Genomic DNA, 15,477 nt, shown 5'->3' on the forward strand with positions numbered 1-15,477 from the left:
AACCAAAGTTTTTTTGTGTCTGGGGACAAGCAGATTCACTTAGGAATGAAAGGTCAGATAATGGCTGCTGTTTGTATACACACATCCTATATATGTGTGTGTATGAGAATGTTTCACATGGATGAAAATGTCTTCCCAATTTGAGTATTCCCGCTAATTATATTAATAGAAGAAATATACTGTGTTTCTATAAAGGCATCCATCACAAGACAAGACAAGTGCACAGAAATTTCAGTATCTTTCTGTGTCTGACACTTTAGATTGTGGATAAATCCATGAAATTCACATGCTTCCTGGGAGTGAATCATTACAGGGAAATGGAACCATGTTGGAGCGGGTAAAGTAGCCTGAAGGCTCTCTTGTGTGTCATTTTTTGTGGAATAACACTGCTGATTCTCATGGATTTCATAGGACTGTAACTCTGTCACAAAGACTGTAGAGGCAACAGAAAGCACAGAGAGTCAAATTACCAACGGAGCCTAAGGTCCCCAGCTTGACATGTGTCATAGATGAGCATCTGAATGTAGGGAATGAAAACAGAATATTTCTTTACAGATAAATGTATCAGTAAAGTGAATTATTATCTTTAACAAGGATGATTAACCTGGTAGGTTTTGTAATTAAGTACATCATTACAATTCTTTTATCTCACCACTGTAATAAAGCACTTATAAATAGGTGCCTTTGTACAGGTTTTGAATTTGGCAGGAGATGAAAGTGTTCGATGAGCTCCACCGCTTCCCTCTGGGTGTGCTCATCAGCGGAGCTTACGAGAAAGTTTTTGTCATTGTCTGTTTTTTTGCTATTTGCGGTTAAAGAAGGATGATTAAAAAAGATCTGCTGAAAATCATAATCACATTAGCATGAGCGTTGTAAAATGTATTTATTTTAAGCATATTCAAAGAAGTGCTGTGAAGGGTTAAGCTTTCAACCCAGCGTGGCATCTCTGAATGGGCTTTAGGAGAGAGTCTGCTTGAATGTAATTATTCAAACAGGGCCACGGCCGAGCTGCCAAGTCCAAAACAAATAAGAGGATGTGGGCTGTTGCCTCTCGTCATGAAAGCACTTGCTGCTCACATTCTTGACCCCTACTGCTCTTTCATTCCCTTTTGTATTAAACACATTCTTGATTTGGGTTGTTCCTTTGTCCCACCCAACTGTGGTACAATATGGTCTGCATTCAGACTGCTGATAATTCATCTTTTGCTGGAGAAATGATGTTGATGCCCAGCTTCTTTACAGCAGTGTCATTTAACATGACATTCTTCATGAGGATTTACTTTTGGAATCGATTATGTTGCTGGACATGGTATACCATCTCATGATGTGTTGATTTTATTAGATGGGATATTATATTGCAGTAATTGAAGAAATATAAACATGTAATATGTCTAAATCACATAGTTATTACATGGAAGAATGATCTTAAATGTTTCTCAAGTTAGTGTGCCTGCTCCATTATGTATTTACTGGTATATGTGCACACAGTATATATATATATGGTGGTGCAGGGCTGCCTGTCACAGCAGCAGCCATGATCTGCTCTATACTGTGGCCCTGTGCTGTATGTCTTCACTCTGCAAGCTGACTGAGTGAGAATTCAGTGGGAACAATAGGCCAGTTAATTGATTTTGTCTCCAGTAACAAGCAAAAATTGAACCCCACCCTGTCTTTCCCTCCCACTTGTTCTGAAGAGGGAAAACCAATCTAAAAATGTCCCCCCTCTAGACACTTACTGTCATTTCCTATCAATTTTCAACCTCCAATCCCATCCCAGGCAAGTTCCATTTCAGCTGCCTTGTGGCCACTGGACTCTCTGACAGATTGCTGGACCTTTTGCAACTTTGTTTTCTGAGTCCTATTGTTTTTGTAGACGTGGGAGAGGAGGAACTGGAAGTGGGAGACAAGATAGTTTGTGGGAAGAGACTGAGTGATATGGAGTAAGAGACAGACTCAGGGAGTCCCTCATATTGACAAATAATCATCAAAAGGAAGCTGCCAAGAAACATAATGTGTTACTATGCAATTAGATCTACTGATTAAAGTGGCTGAATAGTTGTGAGCCCAGAAAAGCTGCCGATTAAGATAAATGGGAAAATCTTGGGGTCTAAGAAGTTTCCACACACAGTAAGAAGCCTTTTGTCAGTTTTGAAAAAAATATCTTTTTTCTTCTCAAATGTTTAATCTTGTTTTTGCGCCATTAAATCCAGGAGAAAAGGTGACAGATTTTGCATCCCTAGAGAAGTGCTGATATTTAACCGTTTTATGACTGGTTTCCACCATACCAAAGCTGTTACTCAAAGGCTGTGGGATTATTCAGGGAGACAGCTTCAGCCATTTTGCTTAAATCATGCAAATAGGAAATGACACTGATCAGATTCATAATTCACTGGTACCAACTGCATGTCAGCTGATGCATTGCCGTTATTATGCAAATGCACACATTTAAGCAGGCGTTTAAATCGGTGGCAGAGGATGGAGATTTTATTTACTGTTTCGATGAATCATAATAACTCGAGGCGAGCCCGTTTAGGGAATTTCAAGGAGGGTCAATGAATGCACATATTTCTTCGCCGATCGAGTCAGAGACAAAGTTGTCAGTTGTCATCAGCCTCAGTTTAATCCTTGTGGTACTTCACAGTTGCACAAGACTATAGTCAGAGCAACACATTAAGCCCCAACTATTTGTTTTACAATTGTGTGATTCCTGGGTACTACAAACAGAAAACAACACCAAGCTAATGCTTTTACTAGCAAAGCTGCTAATGCTTCAGTCACAAGACCTTTAGTAGCCGTGTTTCTATCAGTGTTTTGTAATGCGCATTTTGAAGTATCGCATTAGAAAAGGTTGATGGAAAAATTGGTAAAATTAAAAGAAAAATCCTCAGTTTCGCAACGTTTTTACGCTCGCTTGAGGTGGTTATTGCCTTTGTCGAAAAAGAGTAAATACGCTAAATGGGAGATGGAAACACTTTTTCCGAATAAGTTCTGACCTAGTAAACTTGTAACTCACGACTGATCAGCTGTTTCTGCTGGCGGCGTCTTGGCCGGTTGTGCTGAGAGAAGAGGTGGATGCAAATCTTGGCAGATAGCCTTAATCATCTGTTTTGCCGAATTATGCATTCATCTCTTAAAGGTCAAACGCGGTTATCACCGCATATTTTTGCTGAATCTTAATGAATAATACTTCTACTGAGTGTAACAAAATATTAACAACTCTAAACTTTCATAAAATACATACTTTGAATCATTTATCACCATTGATGAACCCTACAAAGGATATTATAGCGTTTAAAAGCATTATTTGGAGGTGCATGCAATTCTCGGCAGGCATGCAAAACTCTGCATAACACCGTATATTCCCAACACACTTGCCATAGTTAATTTCAAAAGTATGCTTAAAATTTGCATGACAATTGGATGTAAACATGGCTAGTGATGTATTTGTTTTCTATATTAATTGTGTCTTTGTCTTATCATTGTGCATTTGCTTAATTTTTTTGTGAATAGTTTTATCTCATTGTATTGAAGTGTATCAACTGTGAAGAAGTGCTTTATATTAGTCTGCAGAATTAAAGCAAACTCAAAGCAGTTTAGGTACTTTTCAGATACACTGGTGCTAAACATGGTTATGTCAGTGTGTGATTTGGGTGAGTTTAGTTTTTGCTATCATTCCTGTTGGTACAGTGATAATAACATTGACATTAATTGTTAAGATCTGGGAGAACAGTAACATTGGTAATGTTATTGGTAAAGTTATGAGTCACAAGTAGTCAGACTATCAGATAATATGTAAAAAAGCCAACAGTTAGTTTAATGAAAAGCAATTTAATTTTACTGTGCCACCTTCAGGTGTGACCGGGACTTAAAGCAGCTAAAGTCAATATTTTTATAATGACAATGTACAAACAATGTGAAAGGTTGTGGCAGTGATGAACCTACAGAGAATTTCCACCCAAACCTGCAGCTCCCCTCAGCTTTACAGAGCTTTGTAGTGAGTTTCAGCTTATTGTTTAGCTGTACAGTTTTAGTTAACGCACTTTGGTTCGCTGTTCTCAATAGCGTTGTCTTCAGTTGCAGCATATAGCTCTTTACAAGTGAAAAAGCTCTAAAAACCCCAACTGCTAAGCTCCAAGCAAAATACACAGTTAGCAGACTAGCTTGTGAACATGGTAGAGCATTTAAGAGCTGAGGAGTCAGATGTTTCCCTGATTCCTTGATTCAGCTTTGACCGACTACACCGTAGTGGTGTTCGCTCACGGTTTTCCTGTGAAATAAGGGATTATGACATACACATTAGCTTACCAAATACTATTTAACTATATGCTACACTGTCAGACTTGCGTCTTTCAGCCAGTGGGGAACAGGTGGTGTTCAAGGCTGAGCTAACAGCAGTGAGGTAGCAAACATCCGTCCTTGATACATCCTCTCATCCTTACTAGTACTGAGGTTGTGATGGTAACAGACTCACACCACTGCAAACTAAAACACAACCATGTGCTGTCAAACTTTATTTGTGCTCACAGTGCTACACACTGACAGAAACGTCTCTTTATATATTTGTCACCTTTTTTTTCCTGTTTGGTTTGAGAAGCAATTAAGGCCAGATGTTTTTTTTTTTGTTGACAGTTGAGTGGGTGTGGGGCTACAAACAGCAGCCATGGCTGAGATGTGCAACATTTGACATTTGTGGCTGCTGTGGGGAAATGATCTCATGAACACAATCTGAAAAACTTGGAAACCTACTCAAATTCTTTTCTTTTCTTACCTCTGATTGGCTAGTAGTTCTTAACTAGGAACTGTGCATGTGCAACTCCCAACAAAGATCATGTAGAGGCAAGATGTATCACTCCATAGCTTAAACGAAGCCTTCAACACACAGGGTGAAAAAAGGAGCTGCAGCAATGTGCAGTATGACAATATATATATATATATATATATATATTAATTAAACCATGTAAACCTGTTCTAGTACAACCCCTAAATAAGATTTTGAACCTGAAAATGAGCACAATATGACCTCTTTGAAAAAATGTATCAAAAAATTAAAGTAATGTAACCTGATTACTTTCTGTTGCCACATGTGCAAATAAAGACAAGAGAAAAGTAAAATATCAATAAGATAGCTTTTAGGTTAGGTAATGTTAGCTAACTGACGTTAACATTAGCCCACTGGATTTCTGTGTAGCTGTGTTGGTCTCACCTGTAAGTGTAGACGTCGAGTCCTTGGATAGTGACAGGGATTTTAAAGCTGGCAAGCAAAGGCTGCATTGTTGTTCCCATTTTCTGATTTAAAAAATAAAATTGTTTCTAAATTTCCACCCAGTGAAGGCGTTTTTGTTAGTGGCCATGTTTTGATGGTGTCAGCGGCAGAAAATTTCAGTTGAGTGGTATTGTGAGATAATTTACAGTATGCGCAAGTGCGTGGTAGTTTAAATTTATTATTGATTATTTAAAAAATGCATTTTTAGATTGTAATCCTGTTAATAATCCCCATTTTAAATCAAGGTATCTGCAATCTGATTACATCTGCCTTTTTTCTGTATCCAAATTAAGTAACGCCGTTCCATCTACTCCGTTACTCCCCAAGCCTGATACGCAAATACATAAATGCAAAATTATGATCCTCACACATGTCACAAAAGTTTGCAAACGTCACAGGGGGGATCGTCCATGGGAATGAGCTGCAGTCCTGGAGGGGAAAGCAGGAGAGACTGCAGTTATCAGGAAGCTCCATGCCAAACTAGACACGATACGGACATTGAAAAATGAGTGGCCATTCAACTATGCAAAACTGCAAAACATGTATGTAAACTGTACACCACCCGGTTGTCTTATTCAGTGTTATGACACAGAACTGAATCACCAAGTGTTTTTCATGTAGTTCAGGAGACAGCAGCATGAGGATGTAAAATCACAATCTTCTCCATATATGTTCCTTAGTTGTATTTTTATCATGAAGCATCTGCTCCTTGTAAAACTTTGAGAAGGGGTAAGAATTGGTCTATTCGTCTGGAACGTATTCTCTGCTTCACACAGACAGTAATGACAGTTGAAGGCAGGGATTTGACAGAGCACAGGTCTGTTCTCTTTTTCTGCCAAGTTATGTACTGTACATTGTAAATTCAGCCTAACTTTACATGGCCATTCTAACATGCTCCAATAGTATAAATATTAACCTTTAGTTTTTGTGGTGCTATTACACTTCCTGGGTTACACATCGACACCCAGTGTCACTTACTGACATCTCAAGAACTCTTAAGTACTGCCAGACTGAACATGCTCTCTTAGATGTTTACAATTTGAATCTACTGTAGCTCTTATGTGCTCCTGTGCAGGCTGAAGGCATTCACTTCGGACAGGTGGCTGCCAGACAAATGTAATGCAAAAGTAAATTTGCCATTGACAATGTCATGCAATTTGCTACGGCAAGGCAAAGTTCATTATTAAACCACATTTCATTCACAAAGGTAATTCAAAGTGCTTTACATAATGCATTAAAATGAGCATCATAAAACATTAAAACACACATTTGAAGGTTAAAAATTATTTCAAGATTAATTGCAAAGTGACACTAACACATAGAAGGTAGTTCAGTATGTAAGTGCAAGCTGGATTGAAAGGTAGTTGTAGAGTCTCTGTATCATTTGGATGTTGATTTGTATAGGCTCTATGGTGCATAATAGCTAAATGCTATTTTTCAGTGTTTAGTTTGGACTGTGAATGCTAAACAGACAGCTACCACTAGGCAGACAATTTACCATGCTCCCTATCTGTTACCTTGAAGAAATTTTTTTGTTTGTTTGTTTGTTTTTTGATGTCCCACTGTGATAAACAGCAGAAGGTGCAAAATTGCAGCTTTTGTAGATTCCAATAACAAGTTAAGTTTCCTCTCTTTGTTGCAGTGGTTAAATCAATTTTTATACAATTATATTTGGTTCATTATCTGTATTTCTGTAGTGATCAATCTCACAGCTGGTTAAACTGCTTTTTTATGGTGAAGTTGTGGTTATTATAAGTAAGTGTGGGAGGTAACGACGTGGATAAGCTTCCATTAAAAATCAATTAAGACAAACCCAGTCAGAATGTTTTAAGTATGTGAGGCCCCAGTTTTCAAAGAAGTATCTTTATTCTATAAGGGAGTGAGTGTCATATTAAGATACATTTTCAGTGTCGCCGTCCCTTCTTTATGTCTCCCTGTTTTGCTGCCTTTGCACAACCAATAAATGCAAACTCAAGGAATGAGTAATCAAAGCAAGTCTGTGACTATTATGGGATTTTTATACACCAATGAACTGTATCTTGCAGTCGGTTGTTTCCAGGACAGGCCATCTCTTTGGTTTGCCAGTAAGTGTGTCGCTGCTTGAGTTGCTCTGTAAAATGTGGTTCTATTATCGGGTCCATTAAGTATACCTCTGTGTAATGACAATCCACTCGCTGACGTTCTTCTCTCGACCCTTCTCCTAATAACCTCTTTTACATTTCATTTTCGTTATTTAGCAGGCAGCCCTTGTCCTCAGCCACTTACATTTAGTCAGTGAACACAAATTAAAGGACTCAACAGCCCTGAGAAGCAGGTGCACGTCGTACAAGCCTGGAACTGATCGTAAAGGTTCATTTTAGTTTCAGGGGAGGAAAGGTGAGAGCTAAAGTGATCCATGTGGTGCTAAAATGTACCAGGGCCGCACACACCCACACACTAGTTTGCTGTCGAACCATCTCTAGTTTCCTTGCGTAACATATCAGTCACAACAACTGTGGGTTGCAGTGAGGGGAAGATGGGAGCATAACACCAGGTCTGCTATAGGAGGAATGAACTGTTCCAAGATAAATGTGTCAGTCACAACATACAACAGCAATGATTCTGTCAACGCTGACACATTCAGGGACTAGACAGAAAACCATAAACACATACACAATACAATATAGTGAATTCAAGGCTACATCCCCGCAATAAACAATGCCTTTGTGAAGCTTGTCATGTAAACTTCAGGTGTTATTTTAGGTCCTTGTTTGTGGTATTGTCATGAGAAGCATTAAATTGTAAGGTATTTTTTACGTTTATGTGTTCTGTTAACAGTCTAACTTGTACTTAAAAGTGACTACATATCCGATGTCCAAATGCAATGCAATGTTTTGGACCAAATTATCTTTTTTATTTATTTATTTTTGCTGAAAACTTCCACAAGAGAAGATTCATACATTCATTATTTTACAAAACAAGATCAATTAACCAAATCAGCTTTTTGGATTGCTGTCTAGAGTTACTATGCAGAGATTATGTCCGGTGTGACCCGTCCAATTTTGTGACACTAGAGGTTCAGCTTCAGGAAACAGATGGTCCACTATACATACTGCTGGCAGCCAGTTTCTGTTATCACATCTGCCAAATGTTGTATACGGGACGATGTGACAGAAACAGTGGCAATATGAAATCTATGACTGATGAGCACAGATTAAGACTCCAGAGTGCATTGTAGAGATTCACTTGACTGTCCTCTGTGAGATATGTAATAACAAAACTTTACAACAAGAGGCTCCATTGTTGCTAATGCTAAGTAGAGATAATTGTTCCACAAATGTCAAGTTGCGTAACATTTTCTAAATGGCAATTAACAGATTTCTTAATCTCACTGATGTTATGGTGTAATAATGGTGAAAGACACCACGCGTATTTAAAAAGGCATTATGGGCAAATGTACTGTATGAGAGGATTATTTCCACTGATGCTCTGCAGAATCCAAAGCAATTGCTGTTTTTCTGACACCTATTTCTGTATGGTGATCCTTACTATACTTTTAAACACTTCAAAATAATAACCCTGGCCTTTATTAAAAAGCTAAAGTGCGATCTGTCTTTAATTGTCTGTTCCTCTGACAGTATTTTGTCATATTCAGTCTCCTATTCTCGGTTCCCCCATTCATCTCTGATTGATTTTAGTTTTTCAGACAGTAATATTGGAGCTGGGAGATGAGACTACGAAGTGTGATTTATGCAAGGCACTTGATCGTGGAGCCTTGCAAGATAGGGCTGAGCAGTTTTCCTCAACCCCCCCGAGGATGCATGAAATTGAGCAGAATGACTATACTCATCCTTATATAAATTACTCTCCATACGCTCCACCTAGACAAGCACATTCAGCGTGCAAAATAAAAGGAGACATATTTTTAGATTAAATATTTCTCTTCTGAGGTTTGATGTGAGAAACTGAAGTGTGACATTTGCCTGTTGTGGCTTGTTTTAAAGGCAAGTGCAGCCCTCTCTCTGCTGATGATACTTTGAAAAGCACTTTGAAACATTTCCAGTGAGCCAAATTGCGATGACAAATCTATTTCTCTCTGCCACTGTTTTCATTTTATTGTTTACTTCTTTGTGACAACGCCGGGAAGGAACTCTTTACAGCACCGGCCACTGAATGTTAAATGGATACAACTCTCTCCTTTTCTTATAATCCCACTGTCACAGCAGGTTCGATAGGAAGCTGCAAAGATGAATTTCATAATAATATCAATGTCTTGTCTCTACCGCTGGACCCCACCTACCCCTGTGATGCTCATTAATGACAGTAATTTGGCATTGCAGTTATCTCAATTGCAAATTAAACCATAACCTTTAATGGTGATGTTAAGTCGATTTTTCATATCAAACCATATTTGCAGTCATGTAGCTATTCAAAGCTAACGCACCTCTGTGAGACTGGATCTGGTACGCTTATGACCCATCTCTCGCTGCTGGGCTTGCCTTTTTTACTTTGGCTTAAAAATTAACTGTTAAGTCTGGCTAAATCAACACTGTGCACATTTTTGCTAAGAATATATTGGGCCTGTTTTGCTGTCAGCTTGCTAAAGCTCCATTTCCTCTCTGTGTGTTGTAGTCCTGCTGCGTGAGGAGGTGGCCCAGCTCCAGGAGGAGGTGCACCTGCTGCGGCAGATGAAGGACATGTTGAGTAAGGACCTGGAGGAGACCCAGGGAGGCTGTTCGGCCGACGTGCTCTCTGCCACCGAGCTCCGCGTGCAGCTGGCCCAGAAGGAGCAGGAGCTGGACCGAGCCAAGGAGGCTCTGCAAGGTGAGGACCCCGCCAGTAAACAAGAAGCTGTGTGTTATTTGAAACACTAACATCATTGTGAATATAAAATATGGACAATAATGCTGCAAGCAAGCCAGTGGTAGCGGATAATGTTTACAGTGTTTTAATGGAATAAAATAAATTAGATTTCATTTTAATTAAGTATTTGAAGTAGTTTTTGTGGCTTGCTGCTGCAATGTGTCTGGTTTGATTCAGGCCGCATGGGGACCTTTGTTGCATTTCATATTTTGTCTTTCATTCTTCTCTCTCTCCCCACATTTGTTGTCCATCCTGGTTGACCATAGCGAATGACAATTTTTTAACATGTCCTGTTGATTTTTACATGCTGTTCCAGAAAACATTTTGTTGTGTTGATTGACATGATCAACACTAAAACAACTAGTAGTTTGTTACAATTCATACTGCAATTCACAATGGTCAAGGAAAAACGATATCCACCATACTTTAGAAAGCCTTTATTTGATGAACACAACGAAACTAGGTGCCCTGTAAAAATTGGATGTATGGAAAGCAGAGTGAAGCTGCCGCAAAACTCACTTCCTGCTCGAAACATTCTTTAATCTTTTTGTTCAGAGCTCCTATCGATTTTCTTTTTGCCTCTCCCAATTCATGCTGAGAGAAAACCCGCTCTCTTTTTCTCCATAAGGCTTGAACCCCAGTGCATTTTTTTGTGTCAACATAATGTTAATACAAGTGTCTGTAACAATGTGGTTAATGCTGCCCATTAGCTGCCTTTTGGCCCATTAGCATGTGTTCCGCGTCAGAGATAGAGTGGTGTTTTGGGGGTGAGAGAGGACAGTGACGCTTTGACTTTTCAAAAATAGCCGTTCTACGCCGTCGCTCCGTTCCCACTCACTGCTCACATATCCTGATGTACACACAGCACAATGTACTGTAGAAACGCCACTCTATCATTAGAACAATGCTGCATTCTGAGGTTAAAGATGAGAAAATATCTTAGCATGTTATGTATGTTATGTATATTAGACTACCTTTCAGCTCAATGTTTTATAATTTTTTGGGGGTAAATTACATTTTCTACCTCAGAAGCTCTTTTTCACACCAGAGCTGTGGACTTGAGTTAGACTTTACAAAAAATTACAACAAATCTATGAACAATGAACAAATATTAATGACAGTTACGGGCAAGTCCAGCCCACTTTGAATATTTAATTATGAGAGGAGCACATTGAAGGACTTTGTCTCAATTACATAGAACGAAACGCTATTAACAGATAAATGAAAGACTAATGTATTATTAAAATGGTCAGCATTTAGGGACTGTGTCTTGGCTTGCAATTTTCGTATGAAGATTTATTACCTGACTTGGACTTATCTCTAATGATTTGAGACTTGACCTGTACTTGCCCCAAAATAATTACAAACAGCTCTGTGAATTAATAATGTCTTTTGTGTTTACACGCTGTTTTCATGCTGAAAATTAGTGCTTTTCTACCTGCTACCTTACTAGAATCAGGTTTCATTATGTGACACAGATAATAGTTTAATGAAAAGGAAATGTTATCGTCTTTGCTACTATGAAAGACTTGTTTTAATGTTTAAGTGTGATTACATATACATTAACCTTATGATTGCAGGTTACCACAAAAAAGAGAGCACATTAAAGAGTGCCTCAACACTTGATAATTATCTATTCAGAACTGATGAAGTACTGATGTATGGTACAGATTCCTGTCTGTTACTAATCAACAACCACAGTATTTGGTTATCTGTTTTGAGTGTATGCGAAATGGGAATTCACTGACAAATTGCCTTCATAGAGACTTTGCACAAGGTAAAGTAATGAACAATTTCTGCAAGGCAGTGCACAGTGGATTGCAGGGCATCAAGCAGAGATGTCATCAGCGTGGCAGTGAATCCTTCTTTTCAAAGAATTATCGCCCATGGAATGAGGCAGTGCACAAAACCACCATTTGGTATCAGACAAACACATGACACGCTGTCAGGGGATTTTGTTGCTGCGACATTTCACTTGACACTCGCAGCCTACGCTTTTTGGAAGAATTGAACAAAAACAAAATGGGCTGGGGCAGAGCAGAATAGAGCACACATCAAACAAATACTTATCTCTTCTTCAGCTGGATGTTGGGCTGCACACAGGCTCATACAGTCATTTGTATGACTCAGGCCTGTTAATGAAGGGCAAAGCCTACCAAGCCCAGCAGGCACTGACAGGAATCAGCAGCTAATGAAAGCTTTATAAAGGGGGATGTTGGTTTGCTTACAAGGTCCAGAAACATTAAGCAAGGTGGATCTGGTCTGCAATTAAGATGGGGTGTGTGGGAAGACAACAGGAAACTGGCTGTTGACACCGTAGATATTTTTGCTCTTAAAGCTATTTTATATTAACAAAAGAGCAGAAGTTGAATTAGAATTTCTGAATAATTTATATTTTCTTATTGTAGTTTTCCATACGACCTGGCCGGTACAATAGTAGCTGGTTCCCAGCTCTTTTCTTAGTTCAGGGTTGTCACACACCTTCATCTTCATACACTGACACTGTGGCTTGCTCAGACTCCAACTTCCAAATATTCTGTTTTTTAAGACAGCTATGAAAGGCAGAACTGAAGAAGCCTCTCGGATGAGAGGCGAAACATCTTCAAGCATCATCGAACTAGTTCAGTTGCCCCTGATTTTAAAACCATCTTTTAGACATCTTATGAAAGGCCAGCAACAGTATTAACTAGGTTTTTGCTCTTTGGTGGGTAGCATCAAATGAATTTTGGCTTTGTCTGCAGAAATATTTACAGTTTACTTTAACACCTCTGTACACTTGGCTAACTGCTGAGTGGTTGTGATTGTTGTATTATCTGTTTTGGAAAATCGCCTCCCCTCTGATTCACTTTGAATGGGGGTTTCAGATGCTGTTTAACAATCCAACAAGCACTTGATTTGAAGCATACTGAAGCCTTTAGTATATCTCATTTAGTAAGTTTGATACATTTGTTTACTCATGTGAAAGAGGACATTACATTTTGGTTTAATTGTCTTGCTGTTACTATTAAAGGACATTTGAACTACTTGAAAGATAAAATTCCCTATGTTTTGCAATAAATTACTCAGCCTTTTGGTGTCAGGATTACATTGAGTAGCTTTAGGTTCACCGCATTTGCAGGGTCGGAACATCTAATGGTGGGCTTCTCAGGACCACATCAGCTGTGACCCAGCTCAAGTCCGAGCCTTGTTAATACTGGGTCACTCCTGGAAAACCAGATAGCTGTTAGTTAGTTACCTATATGTTCCTGAAGCACTCAACATTATTTGTCTGGTTACTTTTTGTGTTTGAAGGGTTTGTGATACAGGAAAAAACAAACAAAAAAAAACCTCATTAGTAGTTGGGGTTTAAAGTGGAAAAAACATAGGCCAAATGTTCTTGAGAATACCTCATTAACTACAGCAATTTTTGTATGCTGCCAATTGATTGGAGGCAAGATGTCGACTCTATTTGATTTCCCACAGTTTTCACAAGGCTGGCATATTGTGAACATCCCACCAGATGCTCTGGCAAAGTGTTTTCCTCGAAGAATGAGAGCAATGTTTGGAGAACGTAAGCGCCCTGGGGGTTTTTATTGAAGTGCTACCAACAATTATTGTGAAGCAGAGTAGCTTTGTGTTTTTTTAGTTTTTATTTCTTTTTTTTCCTGTAGTTCTGCTTTGGATGAAAAAAGCGAAAGGCTGGAGTGATGAAGTGGTGCGAACCAAATGCCTCATCCCCTCCTTTGCTCTCTGCCACTTGAGATAATACCTGTTTACTTTGGGAATGGTTCACAGAAACTGTGTTGCCACTCCTACCTCAGTCAGCTAAATTACATGCAGATTTTCTGGTGCCTATGAATACAAAATGGAGAACGCAGATAGGAGCACTGATTTTCAGTCTGTTTTCTCTCCAGTTATTCTTCATTTTCTCCCTCGCTGTCTCTTCGTGTGTCTCCCCCCCACCCACTGCTTTTGTTTGATGTGATGCCCACACAGTTTCAATGTTAAGACCTGAGCTCACTCCCACTGTGTGCCAGACATTAGCCTGTGAGGACTATAATTGTAATCGTGGGTAATTGCCAACCTCTCACAATTGCAGGTTTTGTTATGAGGCCCGTGGGCACTCGATCCAACCCAATAGCTGCTGCTTGGAGTCATTTCATCCCCCCTACCTTAAAGTACACAACTGATGATGAACTGAAACTGGTAGGCAGTCTCCAAAGCCTAAAGTGAAGGAAATATGAGAGAACAATGGCTAATGCAGTTAGACTGTCGAAAGGTGTTTATAGGTTTACCCAACTCTTATTTGGACGTTGTCATCAAAGTTGTGTTTAATGAATTTTCAAAGTATAGCTGGCCCTCTCTGTTGTTTTTAATTAGCTATTTACGCTTTGGCTAATTACCGTCACTAAGGGACTCCCAGTCAATCCAGAGCTCAAATGAAAGCAGCAGACGGCTATGTATCATCAAAGCACAGTGTGCCTGCTCTGTTTAGTGTCATTTCACGCTACACCGTACTCAGAAAGCAGCTCTGTCCTTGACTACAAGCCCTCTTCCTTCACCAGGCATTTCAAAATCAACACACACACAGAGAGACACGCACACACACTCAATCTCATCAGGCCACTTAACCTGATAACATTAAAGTAATTGCAGCGGTTTTAGTGATGTCTTTTATTTTTAAACAATGAAGGCTTTTCTTTTTCTTTTTTTGACACTCCAATTAAATTTTGGAAACCAGCTAATTTCATTGTGGGCTGGTCTGGTTTTGCATTCATCGTAACAGGTAATGAGGACAGTTTTGCTCTCTCAATTTGCACCTCACTCTATTCAAATCGGTCTTGAGTGAGAACACGTGTCTGGATCCGAGCAGCCCCTCGTGGTTATCGGGTATACCTCAGTTAGACATTGTACCAGTACCATTGTATCAGAATCTCTGTCGCAGCTGACCTACACTTTGCACTCAGCTGTTAAAGTGGTGTTAACATGGCTTGCATCTGAACAATTAGTCTCAGCCTTTTACAGCGCTTGTTAATTTTGTTTTTGATCCAGCGAAGACAGAGAGGTGAGTAATGAGGTGCTGTTATGAGATCAAAGTATGATTCTGCCCTTGATTCCCTGATGTCTCAGTTCTGCTGTTTAAATAGTTTGCACACACTATCATTCACACACACACAGACACACACACACACACACACCTCCAGATCACCGATTAGTCAGCAATGGTTGATCTATATTTAATGGATAACATATAAAATATAAGCTGGGCATAAACCAAATGCTAATGACAAACTGAGGTTTGAAATTCATAATAAAACATTAATTCACTGTAATTAGTATCACCGTGTCTGCAAAGAAGTCTGATACTAGCTCTACAGTAAGGACTGTTACAC

At 39.2% G+C, this 15,477-nt stretch overlaps 1 protein-coding gene across 8 annotated transcripts in view; it reads left to right on the top strand.

Moving 5' to 3' along the window:
- The window catches only part of LOC119905641 (kazrin-like), a 193,883-nt gene that overhangs the window by 165,759 nt on the left and 12,647 nt on the right, over positions 1-15,477 (top strand). For all 8 annotated transcript variants that reach the window (XM_038722868.1, XM_038722865.1, XM_038722862.1 and 5 more), the window contains one exon: positions 9,875-10,066. In XM_038722868.1, coding sequence (XP_038578796.1) covers positions 9,875-10,066 — 192 coding nt within the window. The remainder of the gene's footprint in view (positions 1-9,874; positions 10,067-15,477) is intronic.

Source organism: Micropterus salmoides, unplaced genomic scaffold (assembly GCF_014851395.1).
Source record: "Micropterus salmoides isolate LMB-PRFRI ecotype aquatic unplaced genomic scaffold, ASM1485139v1 Ms_hic_scaffold_16, whole genome shotgun sequence".
In the NCBI taxonomy this organism is placed as follows: Eukaryota; Metazoa; Chordata; class Actinopteri; order Centrarchiformes; family Centrarchidae; genus Micropterus; species Micropterus salmoides.